We start from the raw sequence: 26,989 nt of genomic DNA, 5'->3' as shown, positions 1-26,989 counted from the left end.
CTGAATTAGCCACAAGTTAGGCCACGGAATACCTGATGTTACCTTCTTTTTCAGTAGGACGATACAGCCAGGTTGTCTTTTTTCCCCAGTGTTTCACTTCATAATTCTTAGATTTTGATAGTATTTAATATTTTAGGAGGAATAAGAAAAATAAAATTGTGGACGGTTTCTCTTAGTGTTGTTCTTTTTTTGCAGAGGTATTTTTAATGGGTGGGGGGAAGTCCAGTGAAATGGAAAAAATGGCAAATGCAGAAATATTTTACCATCTATCTTAAGAATGTCAGCTGTAGAGATATTGCATCACATTGTCAGCCCTTTATTTGTATATTCTGTGAAATTCTGAGATCACATCCAGAGAGGTACAGCTTCGACCTGTGCAATTTGTATGTGTTAGTATAATTTCAATGTTGGAATGGTTCCTTTATTAGTAAGGTAGTCCTGGAGAGTTTCTCAGATTGATAGTCTTTAAAATCAATTTTAAATACCTTTTCAGAGCAGGATTTGTATATCCAACAAATTTGGAGGTAACATAACCTGGGTTTTCTCCATGTTGTTGTTTCTCCATCTCATTTTTTTGCTTACCTAGTCTGAGTAAAATAAAATCTGGCAGTTAGGTGACTGGCGTAATATTTAGAGTTTATTTGGCACCACTTTTTCGTGTCCTTTGGTATTATACAAACCTTTCTTCTTGATCTTGCTGAGTATTTAGCTTGTAATTAAGCAACGTTATTCCAGTTAAGGGGAAAAAAAAAAGCGGATCTCTATAGTTTAAAAACCTTTCAATCTGAAAAAGCAACAATTTGACATTTATGTGAAAATCTACTCAGTAAGGCTATTATCTGTAGCATTGTGCTTTTTATTCGTACAATTGAACCTCTATTCGGCACTTAATAAAGTAATGTGTTGCAGGCAGTCCAGTTTGTGTCTGAGTGATTATGAAGTGTTTATGACAGCTTCTAAGCTGACACTCTCCGTAATGGTGTTACATTGACTTCTAAACACCTTCGCAGTCTGCCTCCAGGAGTGTGTGTCTCTTTGCAGTCTGAGTGGTTTCACATTAACATCTCCTTGGAGTAAGATCTTTTGACTACAGAAGTGTTACTTGCAAATGGAAGATACCATTAGGGCTGCTTCAAAGGACTGAAATAATGTTTGGACTGCTGGGTGCTGAAGTAACGGCTGGGGTTTTGAAGTGCAGTGTCTAAATCTGTATTGCATAAGAAGTGGAAGGTGTCCATCCAAATGACTTTTCTTTGATCTTTGTTTTGAAATGGGGGTGGGAAGGTTAAAAGTGTTCTTAAAATACGCCTTGCTAAGTGGGGAGGAATCTGGGAATATACAAAAGTATGACTAGAAGTTCCTATTTGATAATTGTCCAGTGTAGTTTTGTGTTTTATTTGGAATTTGTTTTTCCCTTGCTTCCAGTTTCATGTTTCAAATACAATTGGAACTCATTTCTGCCTAATGTGGTTTCAAAGTATCTGTTCTAGATGTTCCTGTTCAGGGAAATGCATGTTGGCTGGTTTTGTGGCAGATAATTTTTTTTTTTCATTGTATGCTGGAAGCCTCAGAAGCAGAAAAATCATCTTAATTTAATGGTTCATATTACAATTAAAAAAGAACGATCAAGCTTGAGTTGAATAAAGTAGGAACTACCAAAGGGATCTTTTAATAACAAGCGCAGCTGTATATTTAGTGAAAAATACTTAAAGGCTGTGGTATAATGACGCTGCCACAGACTGACGGGATGCGTCAGCCCATGTGGTAGGTGACTTTGTGTGGAGACCTCTGGAATGCAGAGGACTCGTTGGACAGGGATGGCATCGTGCACTGCCATTTTTCTCCTGCCGGACCTTCAATTTCTTTAAATGCTGCTGTCAATAATGCTATGATTTTTAAGTCGTTAAAACTGCAGTTGTACAGCAGATGGTGTGTGTATGTGGATGTATGTAGATGGATGTATATGGTAAGTCAGACATGCCAGTTCCATTTTGTTTTCTCCACTGTTCATCGAAAGCCCTGTCTGCTGGGGTTTCGATGTGGTCGTCTTAGTCCCTTTGTATTTCTTCCCCTTTTAGAGCTGGGAAAAGGACTAGGCACTTACCACATAGTAAGCTGTGATCCTTCCTCTGTCCAGGCCTCCTCTTGATAGAGGGTACTGCTGTTAAGGCTTGTATTAGCTACTTGGAAAACTGTAGTAATGACCTGACCTAGTAACCCTGAAAATGTCTAAGGACTTTACAGAACTTCTATGCAAATCATTTTATGTGGCTTTGGTTTTTTATACTGCAGATGCTAGCAGTATGTAAGAAACTTTCTGGTTTTACACTCATTAAGTAACTGCAGAACTGTTGGAGGATTTTTTTTTAAACTCATTATACCCTACATCAGTAGGGGAAAAAAAGCATGTGCAGCAACCTTTGAAAAGGATGTGGTGAGGTATTCAAAGAGTCCAAACGGTGTTCCGTGTGGCTCTCCTTAGATGGGGTCAAAGCTAAAACGAAGACTCATGAAGGGTGGTTTTACCCATATTATGCCTCATTCCAATATTGTCTGTCATTCTTGGTTTTTTGTAGAAATGAAGTGACTAAAAACAATGCAGAACTGTCTCCAAATTAGAATTTTATAGGGAGCCTGCAGCCTGATCGTGCTAAAGCTCCTCAAAATGTATGACAAATAAAGTGAGAACGTTGAGGAAACTGTAACCAAAACCATTTCTAAGCTTTCGTTGTGTTTTAAATTCAGTTAGTGCTGTCATAATTTTAAATACTAGGTGCAATTTCATACTTCATTCAGTCACTAGAGTAGGCGTCTGTAACATTCTTTGAGCGTCTAAGTTCTTATAATCTCTAGATAATTAGAGATTTGTTTTGAATGAAAAAGTGACTGTTTGAATTTATAAACTAAAATGATAAAAACTGTCCTTTTACTTACAGTCCTTCCTTACTCTCTCAGTAGCAAGATGACTGGTAGTAGTCTTTAACCCAACATGATTATATCAAACAGTATTTTGTGGTGGTATCTGTCAGTTGCTTATTGTCATATTATAACATCATCTCATGATAATCTAGATCATATTTAAAACGTATATCAGAATATTTAAAAAAAAAACCCAACGCTGATATCTTCCCTGTGCTCTGTGACAGTTTTTTAATATGCAAGCAGTTTGCTTTTATGTAGTTGCACAGTATTTTAAACATTGAGTTTTGAACTTTGTTTCAGTTTGGTGTACATTTGACTTTTTTTTTACCATGTGAAAACCATTTTCTATGGTTGGAAACTATTAGTTATCCTTAGTGTGAACAAAACTTCCTTTGTTCTGGTTTTTTAATGGGTGCAAACTGGTATGCTCCAAACAATAAAGCTCTGTCATCAAAAATTAACCAGTGCTCCAGATTTCTGGTCTGTCATATTTTAAGCAGTAGCTCAAGACATCTAAGTGGAGGAGAGAGGAGTTCTTCCTCTTTCAATCTGTCATTATTGGAAGAGAGCGATCAAGACATCATTGGGGGCCGGGTTTTGCATCGGCGTGTTCTTTGCTTGCAGCCTTCCGTGTGGGTCTGGGGCTCGTGGTTTGATACCAGGCGCTGGGAAAGCTGAAATGTTCTATCAGACCAGCTTGGAGCCGTCATTTTGGATTCAGTCTTTCATAGAATGAGTACCTGAAGCTGCTTTTATAGCTTAATATTCAATTCTTGAAACCTGTTTGGAAATATTCTTGGCTTTTGGAATGGGAAAGAAAAACTTTTAAGAGCTTTGAAAGCTGCCACAGGGACTTGCTACTTAGCTGGATCAAATCCAAAATGGCAGCCACAGCCTAGTTTCTTCACAGGTGCTTTCTGAAGAATTTAAAGCTCTGTTTTCAGTTCATGAAATATATTTATATTTTGTCTATGCTTATGAGACTGTGTAGCTCAAGGGACTGGTAATGGGGTGTGGAGCCTTTTGCTTGTACTTGCCACCCCACATCTCACCCAAACTGGCAGTGACAAAGTTGTTAGCCATTTAGCGATGGGGTTGGGCTTATGTTAAATGTAGTTCCTTGTCCCACTTTAGTTCCTAGTGGAATAAGTGTCCCGTTCACAGAAAAGACTGGCTGTCTATGTGGGCTGTCTCAGGAGTGAGATAAGGCCTGAACTGGCAGCAGGATCAGACTGTGTAATCTCTCTACTATGAAGATGGTGCTTTCAGTCAAAATTGATACATGTGGCCTCAGCAATGGCAATAAAGTTTTATGTTTTATATAGATAAATGAAGGGCATTAGCATCAACCACAGTTAATTCAGAATTTTATAAGACTGCAAATAGCAGAAGCTCCTGCTGGTGGTAGTGTTAAAAAAAATTAATTATAAGTCAAGGAGAATCTTGAACTCTGAAGCCTTAATGCATTTTTCAGTGCCAACCAAACCAGAGGAAGAACCAAACTCTTACTAATTCAGGGCATACAACAAAGTCCAATGCCTTCTAGGATCTCCTGTTTCTATAGAACAGTTAAGGACATACAACTTAAAAAAATCCCTTAAGAAAACTGTTATTTTATGGAGCTATGATCAATTAAGTATTGGTGGTTTAATCTGATCCATGTTGTAGTGTCATGTCCAGATATTTTGTAAACTTTTTGGTGCTTTTTACTGAATTTGACTTTTTTTCTTTACAAATGAGATGCCAGTGGTTGGGTGGGATCTTGTATTTTCATTACAAAATCTGCAGTGGAGATATATCTTAAAATTTGCTCCTTTTTGGCTCCCAGGAGTCAGCAACATGTAACCTCTGAAGTACATGAGCTGTACAGATGGCTGAAGTTACCTGAACGTTTACTTGCTTTTTTTTTTAGTTCTACATAGTTTCCCTTTTCCTGGGGGAAAAAATCCTACACAGACTGAGAGGAAAGGACATGTTATACTGCAGTATTATACATTACAGTGGTCTCAAAACAGTTAGGAGCTAACTGCTTATAATCTCGTCTTTGTCACTGTCTGATCCTGTGGCTTTGGTTAGTCCATTTAACCTTTCTTTCTGTAATTTCCCCCCAGTATAAAATGCTAAAATAGTTATCTTTCAAATAATGAATATTAATTATTAAAAAGTAAAAGCTTTATATGCATGGAAAGAGCTGGGCTGGGATTTTCACGTTAGGTGCTGAAGTACAAATAAACTGCATTTGTATTTGTACATTTTAGGCTTTTCTTTGAAAATCTCAACTTTACGCTCTACCAGTTCTTGGCATCACAGGCTAAATAAACATGCTCTCTGGAGTTCAGTATATTTAAGAGCAGAAACTGAGTTAAGAAGGCTTGGCCTTCTTAGTGTATCTTACTTTTGGGACTATAACTTTACTTGAAGTAGGTTGGAGTTAGAGCTGATGTGCTGGCATAGTTAAAAAGTAGAAGGAGGTGACTGAATTGGGTTGGATTTTATGTTAATCACTTCTTCCATACTTTTGTTATGCTAGTTCTTTTCCCTCTTGTTTTCATTCATATTGATTGACGTGCATACACATGTGAAATGGCATTTTCATGATTTGGGGGAAAAAAATCTTTAATTGCCAATAATAATTGCTCCAAAGCCTTATATTTTTCTTCTTCTCCATTTCCTCCTTTCCCTTTTCATAGAGCTGGTGTGTTCTGATGGATAGAAAACGTGCTGCTGTCTTCATCTCTTCTCATCTCTTTATTACTCTCTCTCTTTCTTTAATGTTTCTCATTTTCTGCTTAGTTGCGCTCTACTTTTTTCCAAGCTGTATTTTCTGGATGCAGGTGTTATCTATGTGCTTTTTTTTTTACGCTGTCCTCCAAACTCATGATCTGTTAAAAACGATCAGTGAACCTTTACTGAATTGATTTCTGATCATCATTCTCTTGTCTTGTATAGAATCTGGTCAGCAAGCTCTTCAGAGCAGAGGCCTCTAGCTGTCCCAGAGGGAGAATTAAATTTGTTTTGCAAAAGCTGGAGTACTACAATGTTGTATGTTGTCCAGATGATGCTGCTAGCTGGAAGAGGAGAATCTGTTACAATTGGAAAATCTGCCTAATAAAATAAGAGCAGGGTAGACTAAGTGATTAATTCTCATATTGATTACAGTTTTTAAAATTGTTGTGTCCATCAGGAATAATTCTGATCGCATCATTGACAGTAATGTTGATTCATGCCAATGTGGAACTGCTAGCTGTCGGCGAATCTAAAATGGCTAAGAAAGTTATTTCCCCAAATTTGTGTGACTTGAATGTTATTCCAGGTGTAATATGGAAAAGCAGAAGTTCACTACATTCTGTGTTTACTGTTTACAGAATGGTGGGCTACCTCTGTACTAAATAGTGTTTTCAAAGTAATCTTATGAAAGACATACTTCAGTGGGGTAAGTTTCATTCTGCCCACGTTATCTAAAGCAGTGATAGATAATGAGGCTCGGGGTTAAGATTGGAAGTAAGCGAAGAGTCTGAAGTACTACACTTATCATTTGTTGGTCAAAAAGTAGTAGTGTGTTAACTTTTTGAATGTGTGATTTGAAGTGCAGAAAGAAATGGGAACAACTATAAAATGACATTTCAAAAAGCCAACTTGGATTTATAGGCTTAGACAGGTGGACTCTGCGCTGGGTCAAAAACTGGCTGGATGGCCGGGCCCAGAGAGTTGTGGTGAATGGAGTTACATCCAGTTGGCGGCCGGTCACGAGCGGTGTTCCCCAGGGCTCAGTACTGGGGCCGGTCTTGTTTATTATCTTTATTGATGATCTGGATGAGGGGATTGAGTGCACCCTCAGTAAGTTTGCAGACGACACCAAGTTGGGTGGGAGTGTTGATCTGCTCGAGGGTAGGAAGGCTCTGCAGAGGGACCTGGACAGGCTGGATCGATGGGCCCAGGCCAACTGTATGAGGTTCAACAAGGACAAGTGCCGGGTCCTGCACTTCGGCCACAACAACCCCATGCAGCGCTACAGGCTTGGGGAAGAGTGGCTGGAAAGCTGCCCAGCAGAGAAGGACCTGGGGGTGTTGGTCGACAGCCGGCTGAACATGAGCCGGCAGTGTGCCCAGGCGGCCAAGAAGGCCAATGGCATCCTGGCCTGTATCAGAAATAGTGTGGCCAGCAGGAGCAGGGAAGTGATCGTGCCCCTGTACTCGGCCCTGGTGAGGCCGCACCTCGAATACTGTGTTCAGTTTTGGGCCCCTCACTACAAGAAGGACGTTGAGGTGCTGGAGCGTGTCCAGAGAAGGGCAACGAGGCTGGTGAGGGGTCTGGAGAACAAGTCTTATGAGGAGCGGCTGAGGGAACTGGGGTTGTTCAGCCTGGAGAAAAGGAGGCTGAGGGGAGACCTCATCGCTCTCTACAACTACCTGAAAGGAGGTTGTAGCGAGGTGGGTGTTGGTCTTTTCTCCGAAGTAACAAGCGATAGGACGAGAGGAAATGGCCTCAAGTTGCGGCAGGGGAGGTTTAGATTGGATGTAAGGAAAAATTTCTTTACTGAAAGAGTGGTGAAACATTGGAACAGGCTGCCCAGGGAAGTGGTGGAGTCCCCATCCCTGGAGGTTTTTAAAAGACGTGTAGATGAGGCGCTTAGGGACATGGTTTAGTGGGCATGGTGGTGTTGGGTTGACGGTTGGACTCGATGATCTTAGAGGTCTTTTCCAACCTCAATGATTCTATGATTCTATGATTCTATGATTCTATAGTTTATTGATTCATAAGAACCTTGTTCCAAATTGTATTCACTTCTGATATTGTAAAGTGCTTGTTTGGCAAAACTTTATGACAACATGTTGGCTATATTCTTAGTCTCATTACATCTGTTTTAAGTTGTTGGTTATTTGGAAATGAGCTTCATAATGTTCGCCATTTTCCTGAAGTTTGATGTTCCATATCGGATCCATTACCAGGCAGTTATGAAAATGCATTCTGACTGACCATTTACAGGAAGTCTGGAAATTCTTCCTAACTGCTTCTGATTTAATCTTTTCAAGATTGCCGTTAGTGACAAACTTTAATTAAGTTTGACTCTCTATTTTTAAACATAATTTTCACACCTGGAGAATATGGAATATACCAATATATCAAATTCTCTCATCTTTTACCACCAATGTTTGCCACTCTTGATCATTGGTTAGCTAGCATTTTTCTTTGAAACATGCGCTGTGTAGAATAAATGCTTGTGTCTCAGATTCCTGGAATTTTTGTTAATTTTAGTCAGCAGTCAACTTTCAAGTCTTGTTTCTTTTAGAACATGTATAGTCATTAATAGTAGTGCTAGTATCTCATTCACGCACTAAGGCACGCATTTCTAGAGGCAGGCCATCTTTGCTATAATTTGTATTACTCAGGACTTCTAAGATAATCTCATTTAGAGGAATTGCGGGTGGTTGGTTAGAAAGGCAATGTCTTACCAACTTACTTTCTTACCTACCATTACAATGTCTTTCTACCTACTTTCTTACCTACTAAATATATTTTTATCAGTATATATGTTTTTTGCATTGTATGTTCATAATCCGTATGTCTTGCAGATCAGTGGTGAAGCTCAGGAACTCTTTTCTGTCCGCCATGGTCCAGTTCGAGCTGCACGGATTTTACCAGCTCCACAAATCAGTAAGTATATATTTATATGGTTCATAATTAAGCATAACTTTTTTACAGTTCTTTGTCCAAATGATTGCTATAACCTGATACATAGATTTTTCCATTCATTTTAAACTGTCACTTTCATAATAGCTTTCTACAAGTATTACTTACTACTTTTTTCCCCTCCTACTCTGTAATCCAGTGTCTTCTCCATTTTCATCTTCAGATTTTAGCTTTGATGCTGCTTCCTTTGTAGTTTAGAGGATATCTAGGCATATCTGTGCTCAGAGATCAGTCCAGAGATGTTAACGATTCTATCTGAAAATATTTATTATCAATATTTTATTGCTATAAAATAATACTTAAATTACTTTTTTATAGCAAGGCAGTGGCTGATAGCAGTAGATCTAGCAATTATTAATGTTTACAATGTACTATAACAGGAGTTTTTAAATAAAGGCATAATGTGATGCCCTTCTAAACTCTCAAAGTCTTTAGAAGAAGGAGAGTATGTCTTTTTTTGTTACCCATTCAGGAGCTGAAACTGAAACAATTTAAGTAAGATAATGCAGGAAGTAGTTGATCTAAGTAATACAGTTTGTACGAAGAGAAAATATCCTTTTATGATTATTTAAATATTTATGAATAAAATATCAAGTATTTTCTAAGCTGTGAAATGATCTAAATAGTCTACTAGTGCATGCATTAAGTTTAGCAATTGCAGCTTTTTACGATGTTTTTAAAATAGGCTGCTTTTCCACTCCGATAAAAGTAATGAGAAAATGGAATTTGTTTTTTGGGGTGGTACTAGCTTCTAATTTGTTCCCCTTCTCCTTATTTTATGTAAACTTTATTCAGTTTGACCTTTTTAGTGGTTGAACTTTTATCATGATGCCTTGAGTACCGATAGGCACCTCCTCTCTTTTACTGATTAAATACTGTTTTATCAAGTTCTAAGACAAGCTGCTTAGTTTGTTTAACAGGATTGTTTCAGAAATTGAGTTAACCCCCTGGAAGAGCTTGCTGCAAGATTTAAGTAACTACGCATAAACAAGTAAATCCCTTTAAAAAATGACACTGTTCAATCTAAACACAGCATCCAGTTGTAGACTTCTTAAAGGCCTGAGATCTGTTGGTGTCCTGGCTCATTTTTGGTTTTGGCAACGTTCTGCTTACCCGCTCTCCCTGTAACTTCAACTGGGCAAGGTATTCTGTACAGCTGCTGAGTAGTATTTCTAGTTTAAATTGGTTGCCATGTTTTACTTCGTGGATGAAAAGAATGTACTTCCAGACCAAGGTGTTTTGGGATTCTGCTGGATTACAAATTTTACTAGTATATTATGAATTAAGTAGTGAACTCAAAAAATATAGCCTAAAATCTCTAATTGTTTCAATTTTAATTAAAAAAATAGTAACGTATAATAACTTTGTTTCAAAGAAAGTAAATGATGAAAGTTAAAGGTTTAATGGACACATCTTTTATTGTCTTAGTGATTTCCTGAGCAGAGGAGTGTACAAAGTATGAGTGTACGTGGTTCTGTAATTCTATTGTAGGTTAAAGTAACTTAAAGCAAAATACTTCACAAGTATTTTGTGCCTTTTATTCTGTTTAGGGGAATGCTGCATAATTCCTGATGAGCTATGGTTTTTTGCTGTTATGTGTGTTATTAAGTATTGGATGTCTATGCCCCTTCTCTCAAAGGAAAGAAAGAGAAGTGTAAATGGAAATGAAAATGCAGTAAATTAATTGAAGAACCTATAAGTTCTGTTTTTTTCTGGTAGTAAAATAGTGCTTTCTGATTTTTCAATCTAGTAAGTTACGCTGCTTATGAACCCTTTCAAGCACTTAACTCTCTTGCTGTCTCTAAATTGCATATATTTAGCATCTGACAATGATAGTTGTTACATTACAAAACTATTCAAATTAGCTCATATTAAATTAAGTCAAACCTTTTAAAAACATGTTTTGGTCTCTTTTTACATGGCTTGGTTTAAATAAATCTTTGATTAAAAGTGCATGAATGTATCATTGACCAGTATCTGGAATCAGATAAAAGTAAAGCTGTAATAAGAGGCCTTAGATAACTAACACATGAGCTTTAATGATTCTGAACAAAATAAAAGGAATTTGTGAAGGAGAAGCTGATTACCATCAGTAGGCTCAAACACTATTTTACTGTAAAGCTGTAAAAAGGGAATTATTGAAAATAGGACTCTCTTGGTGGATGGATTTGGCACGTTCCTAGAAACAGATCTTAGCTTGTGATAAGAAGCTCATTCCCAGGTGTGAAAGGAAAGCTCATGGTTTTAACTTGGTGACTTTACAGTAGCAGAACTTAATAGTTTGTCAACTATTTTGTTAAAATACTATAGTCCTTTGATGTTAGATCCTCTGCCGCATCATGTGCTTCATAGCATAATAAAGCATTGTTTCAAAAGAGTTACTTCATACAGGCTTATTTCATGCAGGCTTATTGCAAAGGAGACCTCCTCAAATCTGATTTAGCAGGTTATAAGTGGTCCTAGTAGCAGGAATGTGGTGTAGTATCTGGAGCTGGCCTTGCACGCTGCCAGCTCAGATCCGGTGAGGTTTATTAGTTCAGGCTCTGTGCCATGCTAGAGCAGTTAAATGGCTCCTGGAACCGTTCTGACTTGGCAGCTATACTGCAGTGTTCGTGCAGGGTTTTGTCTGAGCTAACAGACCAAGCAAGACCTGACCTGGCCCAGCACTGCAGCACTTTGATGTCTCTGTGTCCATGGCATGGTTGGTCTGCAGCCTGGATAAGATGTCCATAAAGAATTGAGATAGTTCTGTAAATAACTCTGAAAAATGTAGATGTTTACTCTTCTCTGTGGACAGAGAATATCTACTGTTGCCTTTGATTGTTTTCTCCAGCTTGCAGTAGAAATGGCCTTTTTGGAGACTGAAGGTTTACACTGTGACCAAATTTCAGGCTTCAGAGAGGAGATAAAGTTGCATAGCTAATGTTCAGAATATGAGAACATCTCTGGATGCTGTCAGTCTTAGAAATAAGAATACTAAGTCCTGGCACTTTGTGTGCCACATGCTGCATTATCTGCTGAGCCAGCTGGTTGGCACGGCTTTTTAACTCACCTAGCTCTTCACTTTCAAACCTGTTTGCTGTGGTTGAGTTTAGTACTTATTTATATGTATACAGGTGCCTGGTTGCTGGCTGATTTCTCTGTCTCTTCAGATAAAACAAGCATGCAAAGGAAAAAAGATGTGTTTGAAGGCAAATTTCTGTGACACTGTGATTATTAGGAGGGAGAAAATATTAAATGGTAGATAGAAAACCAAGCTGGAACTCTGCCAGTTAAACTTAGCTACCCTTCTCTGTGAAGAGGAAATTACAGATGGTGACACTGTAGTTAACGGTAGTGAGAGAACCAAGCAAAAATCAGGGTGTATTAACTCCCGCCTTCTCCATTTTATGATTCAAATTTGTGATGTCCTCGCACAATACCTAATGGCTCTATTTAACCACACTAATTATTCATATTCTTTGTTCAACATGTTTTCTAATTTTTCACCACTTCCTCTAGATGATGCCTTTTTCTGAGGTAACTGACTGCATGAATACGTACTCGTAGAATTGAAATGATAACTGAGTTTTTTTAAGTATTCTGTCTTGGATATTCCTGTATCTTTCTTGTGTTTTTTCTCTATTTATTAGCATTGCCATGATATTTGTGGAAACATTAAAAATACTATTTAGGTTTTCTGTAGTAGTTGTATGTTCTTTGACCTGTGAAGTTGCTAATAAAAAAGATTCAGATCTCTTCTAGTATTTTTAAAAATTTGTTGTGTTTTGACTTCATTTTGAGGTCTATTGCATATATACTTCTGAAATCAGTGCTAAGGATTTCCTTAGTAAAATACATTTACTTCAGATAGCTTTGCTATTCTTTTTCCTACAAAATCAGAATATTGCTGCTTTCTGAAGTGAGTTAGTGCTACAGTCTCCCATTTTGCATTACTTATCGCAGGTCATTTCACAAAATCCTGGCCAAATACCTGCTTTTTGCCTTGTGCTATCCCATTTATTAAGGTACGCTTGCATAGTTTAAAAGTCGATCAAGATACTAGGAAAAGCTGCAGGAATAGCATTGTGTGTGGTAATTCATTGTTAAAGGGTACGTGATGACAGGCTTGTGTGTTGAAGTTTAGATCAGTCATTGTTTGTAAAACCTATTTCCATGTCTCAGCATTATGAAAATAAATTCCTCCAATGAACTGTATTAATTTATTGCCATTTTCTAGATTATGCTGCTTGCAGAAAAGATGATATAATGGTCCTACATCTCTCAATGAATTTGACTGCTTAGTCAAACTGACTGATAAGGGGAAAAAAAAAGCAAATAAAAGAAAGAAATCGGAGGTACTATGTTTAAAATAACTATGAACCAAGGGAATCTTATGGATGAAGGGTTGAAAACTAGAATTAATGTAGTTTTGCATCTGAAAATATAAAACTGGTTTAAAAGTTTAAATTTTGCAGCAGATTTATCTCTGTACTCTACTGCTTACATCTTTGATTTTTGGTAAAATAGAATTTGAGCCTCAAAAGCTGACTCAGCTTTATGTGCAGGTATACCTAAAAGAACTATAATTTTTAGGTTGCTTTCTAAAGGAAGGCAGATGTGAGTTTTGTATATATTCAACCACTTGGGTGGCTTAGTGGTTTTAAGTCCCTGAAGGCCAAAATAATTGCACAGTTTGTATAGTAGAGGAACTAGCCCTACAAGCTGAACAAGCAGTAGCAGTTGGTAGCTAGATTTGGATTGGTGTCAGTGGGTCATGCAGGTGTGCATTTAAGTTTTGGTGTTCTGTAACTGTTATGTGGGTTGTTATGGTATAATGAATGTTAATGTGTGTGGATTATAGAAATTACAGAACAGAATTCTCAAGCATAGCAAGTAAGCCTTTTATAGATATTATAGGGAAGAATTTTGGAGCACGACATTCTAAAATACTAATTTCTTGGAAGCTGTGTAGACTGATCTGTATCCCACCACTTCAATTCTGGCCACATCATGTTAATGCTTTAGACTATTAGACCTTAAACTTTCACCATATTAGACTGCTATGTCTTTTAAGTTTTTCGCATGAGATTCAATCAAAATATTTGTCTTCAATTATTGTGTGAATCTAGGAACATTGATCTCTAGCAAATGTTTCAAGGTGGTCTTTCTGGTTTTTTTTCCATATAGAAGCTACATAGTTATCAGAGAATAAAACTAGGGTGCTGTGCAGAATGAAAAACAACTTTTTATAAACATGCATAGCTCTGTCTCTTTGACAGAACTACCAAGATAATGTTCTCCAGCCACCGTTGCTTCTTGCAAAGTTGTGTCTTGTCATCTCAGAAATGGGAGGGTGGAATAGGCTGAAGAGGCAGTAGATGTGGAAATCAACTGGAGTTGAAGGGGTTCTAGGGTGATATGTTGGGGGGGATGCAAGAAACTGGTATGATGATGCAGGTATTGGAGAGGGACTTCGAAACTTGAAATGTCTGGGTGATGCTGGGAGTTAAAGGAGATAGACAGAATAACATGATGCTCACTGTCTAGAACATTAATCCTAAAGGAGCACCTGAAGGTCTGGGATGAGGACAGCAGTCGCAGGGCCGTTGATCAGGCATGATATTGAGTAATGCAGTTAGAGCTTATCTGTGCAGGAAATGGAGTGTTTATAGATGCTACCCTGAAGCTGAGGGAAGAATTCATAGACTATTTTTAGGACTGACCTGAACCTCTTCAATTCTGTTTCAAGTAGCATGTATGCTTTTTTGCATTTGTGTCCAGTAAGAAAGCAGACACAAAATAGTAGCGATTAAGAAATGTTAGGAAAGATTTCTTCCCCCCCCCCCCCCCCCCCCCCCCCCGGAAGGAAGAAGGAAAGTAGGGAGTGAAAACCATACGTAGTGAATGCCAGCCATGTGGCCTAATGCATTTCCAGATACTGGTTGGCAACTACACTGACGTGGGGCAGGACCACAAATGCAACACAATTTTCAAGTAACAGACAGAAATAATAGGGGATTAGTTGAACAGGAGATGCACTGCATTATTAAATGGCTGTGATGGAACTTGATCAGTGGAATTACATACCAGAAAAATATACTCCATCGTGCGTATGTGCTATTGCTAAACAGGTCAGAATTTGACATTTATGCAGTGTATTTCTTACTCAAGGGAAACGGGGGTACTTTTCATAGGTTTGAGTGGCTTTTGAGTTCCTGTGAAAATCACCGCGGTTTCATTTTTCTTCTTCAAAAAGGTGTGCTGCTGCTGTTGTTGTTGTTATTATTGGCATTATTGAGAGGCCTTAGTAGGCCCAAGAGATATCTATTCACAGTTTCATCAGAAGTACAGTATATAAGCTGCTTTGAGCTTATGTGTGGATAACCTTTTGACTTCATAATGTTCTAAATGATGATTTGTATGAAATTTCATTTAGCCACAGGTTTTTTTTTAGTTTTAAATATACTAACTGAAGTTAGATTTAAAAAAAAACAAAACAAAACATATATCATTTAGCTAAATGGAGCTGTAGATAAGGTGGTGCCTTGTTGGCAGGAAGGACAGTTTTCATTACTTTAATTGTGTGATTTGTCAGGATTTTCAGCTTTTTATAAATGCTGTAGTGTTATATGACAGAATTAAAAGGATTTAGAAGAAAAGGAGTTTAAGAAAAAGACTTTGCAACAGGATTTCAATACTTTTTGTATTTGAGGGATTTAGCTAGCGGTGTTTCATTTCAATCATCCTGCTGCATTTTGTTAAACACTGTGTGGAGCAAGTGTGTACAACGTCAGTATATCATACATGCAAATAGACACAATTTTACAAATAAAAATTAATCCACCATAACTTGGAAGATTAAATCCCACCGCAGAACTAGAAAGGGTTGCTGACTCCATTAAGCATTGCAGAGAACAACACATGTCGCTTTTTGCAATCTCATGAATGGGACCGCTATTAACCTGATTTAATGCCCTGCAGAGTCCTCAAAATAATGATCCTTTTCTACAGTATTAATATTTACGTCCTGAAAGTATATATTTGAAGTAGAAAATGGATTTTTTTTTAAATGAGGGCCTCAGTCATTACAGAATGAAATCAGAAGTTTAAGCACCTATTGTACAAATTCTGCAAATCTGTATCGTGGATATTAAAAACTGGTATTCCTTTTGATTTTGTGCAGTTGTTTACCTGTATTCCCCACCACCTTTCTTCCCCTTGCTCCCCCTTCCTTGTCATTAAACTTAGAACTAGACCATAAAGAAACATATGAATTCATATCTCTAATATATCCTAGTGGAAAAAAAAAAAAGTCTAGTTAAATACTTAAGGTAAAATCCTGGCTCCACTTAAATCAATGTCAGAACTCCTGGTAGCATTTCACCCTTAATGCTGAGAGACTAGCTAAGTGAACAGAAACAAATGGAGTTCATCTGTTACTTGTAATGAAGAAAACAAATTGGTTGCCAGATTCTTAAGAAGACTATATGTTTCATTTATCAATTTACAGGTCAGTACATACAGTACAGGTATGACTCATAGAAGCCCTTGAAATAATAGGAATAAAAGGAAAATACATTTGGCTGTTTTGGGTTACTTGTAAAACTATTGTTGATGGTGAAATTATTGATGTGACCCGTTTGACTTTATAAATACCCGAATGTGTAGGAGGGAAGACTTATCCTTGTACAGATGAGAGTACCGAACAGTTTTTGTTACAAATTAATTGTATGTACCTGAGTTATTAATAATTAACAGAGACTGTTATGTGAAAATGTATATTGTTAATTGTTGTGCCTTTCTGAATAATTGATTTAGTGCAGCTACACCAGTATTTGTGAATTAAATTTTGAACAGACTATATCACTAATACTCTTTATAGATCAAAGGGTTTGCTGTCTAATGGAGGAAAAAAAAATTCCATTATTCACCACATACATACATACCTATAGATAGATAATTAAAAAGGCAAAGGTTGAAAGAAAACGGAGGAAACTTAGTAGTGTTGTTGGTTGTTATTCTGTTATTTAAGTTGGGTAGAAACATACCCTGGAATTTAGTAAAACATTGTTCACAAGTAGAAGGGAGTTTTTTGACTCAATTTTAGCTTTATTTCTGTTTACGTAGCAATAAGGCGAAGTTTTCAAAGCTTTTAAAAATACCATTTTAAGGAGTGTGGCATATTTAACAATTTGATGGTTCTGGAGTGCAGGTGTGACTGGAATTTGGGAAGACAAAGGGCTGGTTTTAATTACCTAGCTCTGGTGCCAGTGTGCATGGATCCCCAGGCAGGCAGAACTGTCTCGGCAGCTGAATTAGAGCAGAGGACGAGCCCATGCCAAACTCTGCTTCTGGGGCTATGCTGGTGTTACGTGGTAAAGCTGACCTTAAAAGTAGATTGGATTTGTTGTTAGAGCTGTGGTTTCACTTTCAGTGAACAGCAGGCATAGCCTGAGTCTCGCTGGAAGTTGCTGGAGGTTGCTTTCTTGAAGGCTTAAATCGCTTGGTGGCGGAACTTACTGAAGACTATTTTGAATTTAATCTTGTATTTTCTCAGGCACAGGGCATGGGCTGTAAGCATGGCCATGCTTTGGGCAAATGCTGGCAGCCCGGCTTGTCACGTGCTAAAAAGAGTGGCTGCTCTTATGCTGCGATCTTATGGTTAACACTCTTATACTTCCACCTCAGCAGAATAAATTGGAAACCAATGTGTGAAACCCACGCAGAGTTGGTGACAGCCTTATTACAGACAACTTGTATAAAACAATGAAAAGTGAGCAAGTGTTACTTGTTACAGTTATAGAATCCTTAACCCCAACTGAAATGAATAGAAAATAACTCCAAAATCCTGGCCAGATTTTGCTACTTGTTTTGTTACTCATTGCCATTGCTTTCAAAAACAGTTCTTCCAGTGTTCATAACTCTGCCTGTTATTTGTATTTCTATCACTAATCTTGTACAGGCTGTGAGTTTTGTATTACGTATTCAATATCCTTCCAATATATTGGGCCCCCACAACATGCACACCTGTACTTTGAAAGGTAACACAAACAGTACATAGTGATTTGCTTTTTCTTTTGTTTTCCCTCTCATTAGGTGCTCAGAAATGTGATAATTTTTCTGAGAAGCGGCCTCTTCTTGGTGTGTGCAAAAGCATTGGATCTTCTGGGTAAGAATATTTTTCATGAATAAAGTCTTATATAAATTGTAACGTCATCTAAAAAACCCTAGTAGATTACATCTTTTAAAGCTCTATTCCTTTTTTGCTCATGGGATAACACTGTGAAGTGCTTTTAAAGTTTTTTCAGTGTGTCAGCACACATTTGCCTATGACTTAAGCTTTTTAAAAGGAATAAAAAATAGAGACTCTTGATATAAAATAGATGAAGAGGTATTTTAAGTTTATTTTGTTCTCAGTGTAATCACAATTTTATGATTAGCCTTTTCTGATATTAATCCTGGTCAGAATTATTATTGAGAAGTCTCTAAAGCAATCTCTGTGTCTTAAAAAGTAATTAAAAGATGCTTTCAAGCAGCAGTCATATACCAAATGAATTACAAGCACCGAGCAATTTCATTGTTACAGCCGCTCACTGTTTATTAGCCAAATACATGTTAAATCTACTTCTCTGAGATAGAAAAGTAAGTTAACAGTCTTGTCTTGTGCTCTCTGGACAGTACTGTTGTATCACTCCTCTTTATAAAAGAGGGCCTTAAGGTATTGTACATCTGTTTGATACGTTGATTCAGACGATGCAAAGGATTTATATCTATATACCTATGGGAAAATACGTGCTCTTCAAGGGTAATCCTCTACACAGCGATTCAAAGGCTGAACAGTTAAAGTAAATCTTCTTACAGTAGTAAGAGTAATTCTGTGCCGCACCTTTTTCAATTAAGAATTTAATCGCTCTGGGTATGGAGGAAGACTATCAAGTCTCTGTAAATTTCTCTGTAGGTATTATTACTGTGTTAAACTAGAATATTGATGTTACCTACCTTAAATGTTTAAAACAAAACCCATGTAGGGCAGAGAAGTGAAATGTCTTTCTATTGATGTGTTTACAACTTGCGAAACTGTTCATAGTGACTTTTCTCCTTTTTTGCCCTGCTCTGTAAGTGTATGTAATCTCATGAATAACTTTTTTCTAAATAAGAGTGCGTGTAACCAGAGATGCAAATACTGCTCTTGTAGGAGTTTCTGTCTTAATCCAAACAGCGTATTTATATACGTGAAGGATATGTTGGATGGAAAAAAACTTTCCTTCTTACCCTGGCTTCAGAAGCTGAGATATCTGAGAAATGAAAAAACTATAAGGATCATTATTTTCACTGTGTTATTGTATTCCTCAGTTAATGGAAAATAATTCAGAGATTATTGGTAGCTTCTGCTTTTCTACAAAAAAAAAAGCTCGTATGTTTTCAAAATGAATGGATAGGTTTGTGTTACTACTTGTCAGTAGTTAAATATCTGCGAATAGAAGATTTTAAATGAGGCTTTCCACTGTGACCAGAAGACTAGCACATCATTAAAAAAAAGAGACTGTGCTACAGACTCTCGTTTACCTATTTAATAAAGAACCAGTTTGCTCATGGTGGTAAACCGTCAACAGAAAATTCTGAAACACTTTTCTACATTTACTGTTCACTGCAAGTTATTTTTGAAAGAGTCTTTGCAAATCACCTATTTTGTCAGTAGCTTTCAGGTTAAGACTTCTTTGATAGTTTGCCCTCAACTGGAGTCACTCCTTTTAAATTGGCTCAAGTGTCGCACTTGTTTTTTCTTCTGTTACATTCATAGATCACTTGATTACATTTCTGTAATGACTGTTATGCATAAAGAAGAATTTGTGTAGAACACTAAAATAACTGTTACAAATGGCCTCTGAACTTGAATCACAATTTTAGTTCTGTTCTTAACTTGAGGTTTTGTGCTTAACGTCGTTTCCTGTATATCTAATGGTTGTGGACAGATAATATACCTTGTTTAATCATGTATCTGAAGAAAATACTACATTTATTCTAGAGCATTTATTCCAAAGCACTTGGTATCTTCACTACAGTCATCTCCTCACCTACTTTGGAGATTATGCTGGCTATGGCATGAAATACTGCAGCTGTCAGCACCCTACTGAAAATGTGCAGGGAATAGGAGGCCTATTCTGTCTACTGAAATGGCAGGTGAAATAATCAGTGAAATGATGTAGCACTGCCACTAAAATATTTCCCATTGAACAGAAAGGTAAACAGAGTGTCTGAAAAACTGAATGACTTTCTCAAAGGAAAGATGTCCAAAGCAGATCCAGAAGTGAAATCCAAGTCTTCCAACACACAATCTGTTACGCTGATACATTAAACTGCATTGTCTTTCTTTAATATAAACTGCATGAGATTGGACATGGTTATGACAATAAGGCCAATGTCCTTATCTTTGCAAGGAGTAGTCTCAAAAGAAAACAATTCCACCAGCACGGCCCCCCTGCCCTTATTCCCATCCTCATTGGGACACCAGGTTGTCACTTTTTTAGAGGAGAAACGTGTGACCTCCTGAAGTGCTTCTGCTACTTCCAACAGTCCTCTGGCTTTCTCCTGTTCAAATTTTACCCAGGTTATTGTCTAAAATGTCAGAATAATTTCCCAAGGAGGATGATTCTGGGGAAAAAAAGTTTCACTTCTTCAGCTTTGGTCATCATTTGGATTTTCCCTAGCAATGCTTCAAGATTTCTGACTTCTGGTTGCTGTGCTTAAATTTGCAGCTATTTTGACTCATTTCCTGGAACATCCCTGGTAATTTTGACATTTCCAAATAAGTTTTTGTTGCTATCTGTTATTAATAAGGGACATGGTTAACATTTTGGAAGATTTGGTGGCTGGCACCATGACTTATTGTTGAAGAATATTTTTGAACCCTGCTGTATCTGGAGGCAATACTCTAATTTAAATTCTTTTCCCTGGCAATCTTTTATATAGAATCCATTTTCAGTAGCTCTTCTAGAAAGTGCTTTGAAGTTGTTAATTTTTTGGATGGAAGGTGAAGAATAAATGCAATTTATACCTGACATGATAAAACCTCAGTCAGTTATTAACTCTTCATTACAGTTTAGGAGTTGCTGTAAATTATCATATGCTATTCTTGACCGTAAGAAAACGTATGTGTTAGAGCTATTAATACTGTGCGTACACAGTTCTGCATGACAGATGAATGACTGTACTTATAAATGTGTTGATATGTTTTGTGATTTTTATGGACCCATGTACATATATTCAAATGCATAGAAATCTTTGAGAAATTTGAATTCAGCACGTATGAAAATTACATGAGCAAGTTTTTTAAGTGTTAAAGATGCTAAACTGTTAAAGTAATGCAAATCTGATCGAATATAGTTTTTATCTAGATCCACTGCACTGTCATTTCATAGTATTTTATCGTTTAGGACTGTATCAATGAGATATTGACACGTTCAAGTTAGGAGCTGGGATTTCCTGGTTCTGACCACTAGTCTGCATTAGTGGTTACCATCAGGAAATTCTTCTCTTTTCCTTTAGCTGTAAAGTAAATACACTTTAATGAGGGAAATATGATAAAAAGGTATTCTTTTTAATGTAGAACACTTGTCAACCTGGAATCCAAAGAATTTTCAAGTAGTCATGAATTAACCTCAAAAATATCACTTACATTAAATAACTTCAGTATTTTTCGCTATCCCTCTAATGTATCATGTACTTTAATGGAAAGAAATTAATGAATAATTTTGTCTGTGATAATATGCTAGGACTGCTTTCCTTCATTATGAAGCAAAGACGAGTATAAAAGTACTTTATGCAAAATAACGTTTGCCTAAAATCAACGTTTAGATTTGTTTCATTCCTGATTTTTTTTTCATTGTAATTTACACAATGAAAGATCTCTTTGGTAACTTAGAAATACAATAGTTTACCCTGGAGATCCCCTGATGTTTTACTGAATGGCAGGTTTTTGACAGGTCTAAAAATATCTTGTTAATTTTTAGTATGTCTCCCACAGATTTAACAACGTATTACTTGGAAATCAACTTCTGGGTAACTTGGTGTGTGGGTTGCATCTCTTTCGTAATGTAACCTAATACAGTAGTCATTGATATAGTATATGCTGATAAAACTTACATTCCTTTGAATATCAGTATTAAGGTCTGAACATTCAGTTTAATATTTCTTAATTTTAAATCTTAAATTTTTTGTGACAGTCATGGTCGAGAACCTGCTTTAAAAAAGTTTAGTGTATCTAAAATTTTAACTTGCACTTTGAAATTAATTTCTGGCACCTGCTGTATGTAAAAATTCTGTAGAGAGATTTGCCACTAGTCTCAATCCTTGTATTCCCCACACTGAGTATTTTACCAGGGAAGATGAAATTGTGTGTTCTAAACTTTTGCCTTGTAACTGAGTTTCTGACTAACTTTCGGTACACACATTTTTCTATTTTAAAAGTCAAATTTTCCATCTAGTAAAATGACTGAAATGTCTAGCATGGCTTCACTATATAAGCTTTTCAAAACAATAGTTTTTGCAGCCCCCCAAAAGGATGCAGTCTTGACACATAAATGGGAAACAGATTGTGTTTTTTGGCTGATACTACTATGCTGGTTTAGATGTTGCTTCAGTCTTAGATTACAAGATTTGCAAATTAAAGGAAAACCAAAAAGGAGAGAACATCTGCATGAATTTTGTTTTTTGTGGAGTTTTGTGGAGGCATGCTTACTTTGTTCTTGGTGATAAGACAAACAAATCTTTATACACACACAAAATGCATTGATGGGTTTTGGTACATATTAATGAATTTTCTAGGTGGTGAAACATCAAGATTAATAATCTGTAAAGTGAACAGATAATCCCCCCTCCCCCCCCCAAAAAAAAAAAAGTAGTAGTGGTGGTGGCCACAAAACTGCGTGGCAGAACTAGTCAGTGTGCTGTTTGGAGCTGCTCAGTTGAAAGATAACTAGATAAGACCAATTATGTTAAATGGAAATATATTCCTGTTTTCCCTATATGGGTTGTTGAAACCCTAGTTTGGAACATACTGTAGAACACCTTCAAATACACCAGAGGTCCAAAACAAATTAGACATGTTTTTTGTTCTGGTCAAATGTAAATGTACTGATATCTTTAATTTAAGTAAATGCTTCATTTTAGCTAATGGAGACATTTAAGGGGAAATCGACCGGTATAATTTTGTTTTATTTTAGATTTTTAAGAAAGAAATCATGGTTTTGAGAGTGATTTGCAAATCTGCCCTTCAGTAGACTATATAGGTAACAAGAAAGCTAACAAAACAGAAGTGACCTTGCCGGGGGGGGGGGGAAGTGTGTGTAGGCACAGAGGAAGGGAGAAGGGGGCAGGGGACAGAGATGGGTAATTGCTGTGTCTTACATATGAAACGCCTCTCCTGAGTACTGAACATTTTAAATACTTTCAACCCTAGCATTTACCTTTCCTCAAATGCCAGGTGTTCTGATGACTCAAGTGTTTACCCCATCATGCTTAATTATGAGTTACCAAGCTTTGTTTCTACTCTAAAGATTTTTTCTTTTGTTTTTGTTTTCCTTATTAGCCAAGCAGTTTATAAGGGACAAAATTCTTGTAATGAAATGCATCCCAGTCTAGCCAAAGGGTTGTATCAGTACAACTGTGGGCTTACAGCAGGGTAGGCTTTAGACCACAGTTCTGTGATTCACTGACTAGCAGCAAAGACAACTCGGAATTCCTACTCACCTTGTCCGCTTGTGCTGCTGCCTCTGCGCTGCTGCTTTCTGCATCCCTGGGCTATGTCACTTCAGCTGGTTGTAGAACCATACAGTAAAGGAGATGACAGAAATAATCCAAGTAAAAAATAATGCTCCAATTTTATTTTTTAATGATATGGATTATTTCAGTCACCTGGTTTATGAACAATAGCATGCAAAATTGCACGGTGCATCTGAGAATGTAATCAATTGTAGCATGAAGGTGGGAATGAGCACAGAGGAAGGAATTTCTTAGGTTAGCTTTGCTGCTGAAGCTGGTTAGCCATGAACTGTGGTTTCACTCGCTTGCTATAATGCTTTATTCTGTTGCCCATCCCTCTCTTAACAGAGCAAAACAAAGAAGGTAGAAATCCTGTAAGTGATTTGTCCCAACAGCCATGTTTCTGGATAGCAATATTTCATCTTCTGTTAATGAATCATTAAGGCAGGAGATGGGGAAGCGGGGGGAATCTTGAAGATCTCCTTGAAATGCAACCCAGATCTCTAAGCCATCCTTACAAAAGTATTTGACACTTTGGTGCACTTGTCCTTTGTCCAAATAGCCAAATATAGATGCATAAAAGATTAGGAATTTATGCCAAAATCTTATGTAGGCGTGTATGATAATCAGGTAACTATATGAGTATAGCTAATTGAAAGATCAGTTATAGAAGATTAAAAAGTAAGAGTTTGAAGCCAGTAGACTTTCCAACCTTCTACGTTATAGAGAGTAAAGGACCTCAATCAGTAACCTGTGCAGCCAGCCCATAGCTTGTGTTAGGTTTCTAGCATATATTTTTAGAAAGACATATTAATTTAATGACGTCGAGTGATGGAGAATTTTGGATGACTTGAAGAATTGGATGGAGGTCACTTAAGGGCAGGAGAAGCAAGAGGTAATCTTTTTTAATCATGGGAGGAGAAAGGAAATAAGGGTAAGTTAAAGAAGGAGGAGCAAACAAAATGTATAGTTTTAGCTAGCATTTTTTTTGCCAGCTGATCAGTTTACAAGGCAAATCAATTGACAGCAGATTTTCAGGAAGCATGCTTTATTAACGTGGCTACTGTAGATTAAAACCTACTAACCTTAACACAAGTTTAACTCAGGAATGTGTTTATGGGAGTGTTAAGGTTTAGGTAAAAAGCAGCTTTGCATGAGTAAGAATAGAGACAATGCAATTAAAGCGTTAATATTTTCTCAATTAATATTTTAATATCACATAACCCCATTCCTTATCTGGCAAAGTAACTAGTTAATGCTAAAATCCACTGTCCAGTTCTAAGTGTCTGTGGCTTATAATGTTTAAAATTAGCTAGCTGTGAAATGATTTGTCAGAGACAAACAGCAAAGCTTTTTGGAAGGATCACCCAAGAGAAGGAAATTGGCTATGATGAATGAAGTTCTTGTTCACAGTTCTCACACTGCTCAGACTAACTCTCCCTGGAATATTTTTACTGGAATGCAATTGCAAATGCAGTGGTTATGCTGTGGACTCACCTGGCTATGCCAGAGACTGAATCATGCAATTGAGTGTGTAAAGGGTGTATCCACTCAAGATAAAATACAGCATGTTTTTTTTGAAATCACATGTAAAAATGGGTTGGACAGATGGTTATGATTTTCCATTGTATTGGGCAACATGAAATAGATTTCATGAAGTTTGTTAAATATTTGTGGTCTTTTATTAAAGACTATGCAAAATTCGGTCATATTTTTTCTCCCCAGCCTTATTTTTTGAAGACTGTCAAGGATGTATAAGTTTAAATTTCTAAAGAGCAAACTTAATTTAATTGTTTTTGTTCTAAAAAGTATAGTAGAACCTTTTACGTTGGGTAAAGCTCTTGTTTCTGTTATCTTTGAGGGATTGAGTCCCAAAGGCTCTGTACTGTTGAAAAACTGTAAAGCATCAATAACTGCAAAGTGTGCCATCCTATCAACTGCCTTGCAAAGATTTCCTTCCGTTCTAGCAGATGAAAAACATTATTCTCTCTGGTTATTGTAGGAAAAATCAGTTTAGTCTTAACAGGTTGTGTGGTAGCTTTTAAGATCCTGAGAGACGCAACCCCTGAATAAAGTAGTTTAAATTCCTTTTAGTGATGTTGGATTTGATTGTTACATTATGTGCTAAAGATAGCAACGTTCTTCATCTTAAAAAGAGCTCTTCAGATCCTAGAATTTTTTCTTGTAACTTGTTTCTATAATTATATTAACATACTGCAACTATTTTTAAATGATGAAGTAATGTTTACTGGTAGTTCTGTGAATTTTCTCACAGATTAAAATGCTAGGAGATACAGCTCTAATGGAGTAAGGTAGTGTTTCCATTTGTAAATACTGAGGGTAGGAAAGATTTGGTGGCGTTCTGATAATACCAAATGTTTGTCTGAGTGAACTATAGTAAGAAATAACCTTTGAACTATAATAAGCTGTTAATCTTGGATCAAAACTGGAAGGAAGAAAATGAGTATTTGGGGGTCAAACTTTGACCAGTTGGTGAGAACTATGGGTAGTTTTGACCTTCTAAAGCTTTGATTTATTAAGCTGTAAAAAGATAAACCTTTTCTAAGCGATCCTTGGGATAGCGTGGAGGCTTGGGAGAGCAGATTTCCGAGCTGAGGCATAGTTTCATTTTACTGCTGTTCCAACCCCCCGTGCGTGTAATGATGCAGGGAGGAGATGGAGGGAAGGAAGTAGCCGTTTGCTAAATGCACAGCCAGATAAAACCAGCTGGAGCACATACCTTCCTTGAGTAACTTGTCAAAAGAAGCACTACAGGGAAAAGATAATGCACAGCGCCATTACAGGCAAAGCTGCTGGTTCCAGGGCCACTTTAAATTCCACTTTAAATTATTAAATACTGTAAACGCTATAAAGTTAATTAGAAGAGGAACAAACTCTACAAAGATAAATGTGTTTTCAATATGTTTCTCAGGGAGGGTACAGTAGAAACCAGTGAATGAGAGGAAATTTATTTCTGGCAGCACTCTAGACATGGAACTGTGGTTGAACTTTTTACCCTAATTACGTCCCCGCTAATGCCTGCAGCGGTCTGGAATCAAAGTGGCCCTTCAGGCCCTGGAAAGTCTCTGATGTGGCGAGCGTTTGTTGTGTGATGAGGGTTACTTAAGAAAAAACGGAATATTGTGACAGGATTTTTCAAAATTTCTCAGTTACCACCCACCTCACTTGTTGCCTACAAAAATAGAGTAATTGCTTGCATCTGTGTGTTTTTGTCTGTCTTAGAAATAACTGTTATAAATCAAAGTGACATAGACCCAGAGAACAGTTCAGGATTATATTTTCTTTTCTTACAAGTTTTAGGGTTATTCCTATGTTATATACTGTAAGAAGGATTTAAAGTACATTGCAAAATAGTTAGAACTTTCAGGATGATTTAAGTTGTTCTCTTTTTCTGAGGATACTAACACCATCAGATACTGAGTTCTCAATCAATTCAAAGAAGATATTATTTAATATGGTTTTTCCTAAATAACGACTGTCACTTCATGCTTGTAGCTTGAGCAGCTAATTACAAACTGCATTAACTTACAGCCCTTGTATCTGTATTGTTACACACTTGCTGCCACTTGTGTAATTCACTACAACTTGATGGCATTTGAACTTTGCATCTATT

The 26,989-nt window shown here is 37.0% G+C and overlaps 1 protein-coding gene across 8 annotated transcripts in view; it reads left to right on the top strand.

The window, feature by feature from the left end:
- The window catches only part of BCAS3 (BCAS3 microtubule associated cell migration factor), a 376,438-nt gene that overhangs the window by 10,771 nt on the left and 338,678 nt on the right, over nt 1-26,989 (top strand). For all 8 annotated transcript variants that reach the window (XR_012996666.1, XM_076354322.1, XM_076354320.1 and 5 more), the window contains exons 6-7: nt 8,496-8,577; nt 17,692-17,764. Coding sequence is in view for 7 of the 8 variants with exons in the window: in XM_076354322.1 (XP_076210437.1) it covers nt 8,496-8,577; nt 17,692-17,764 (155 nt within the window). In the remaining variant the exon portion in view is untranslated. The remainder of the gene's footprint in view (nt 1-8,495; nt 8,578-17,691; nt 17,765-26,989) is intronic.

The sequence above is a fragment of the Aptenodytes patagonicus genome, chromosome 17 (assembly GCF_965638725.1).
Source record: "Aptenodytes patagonicus chromosome 17, bAptPat1.pri.cur, whole genome shotgun sequence".
Lineage (NCBI taxonomy): Eukaryota > Metazoa > Chordata > Aves > Sphenisciformes > Spheniscidae > Aptenodytes > Aptenodytes patagonicus.
This window is presented reverse-complemented; position numbering and strand designations above follow the sequence as displayed.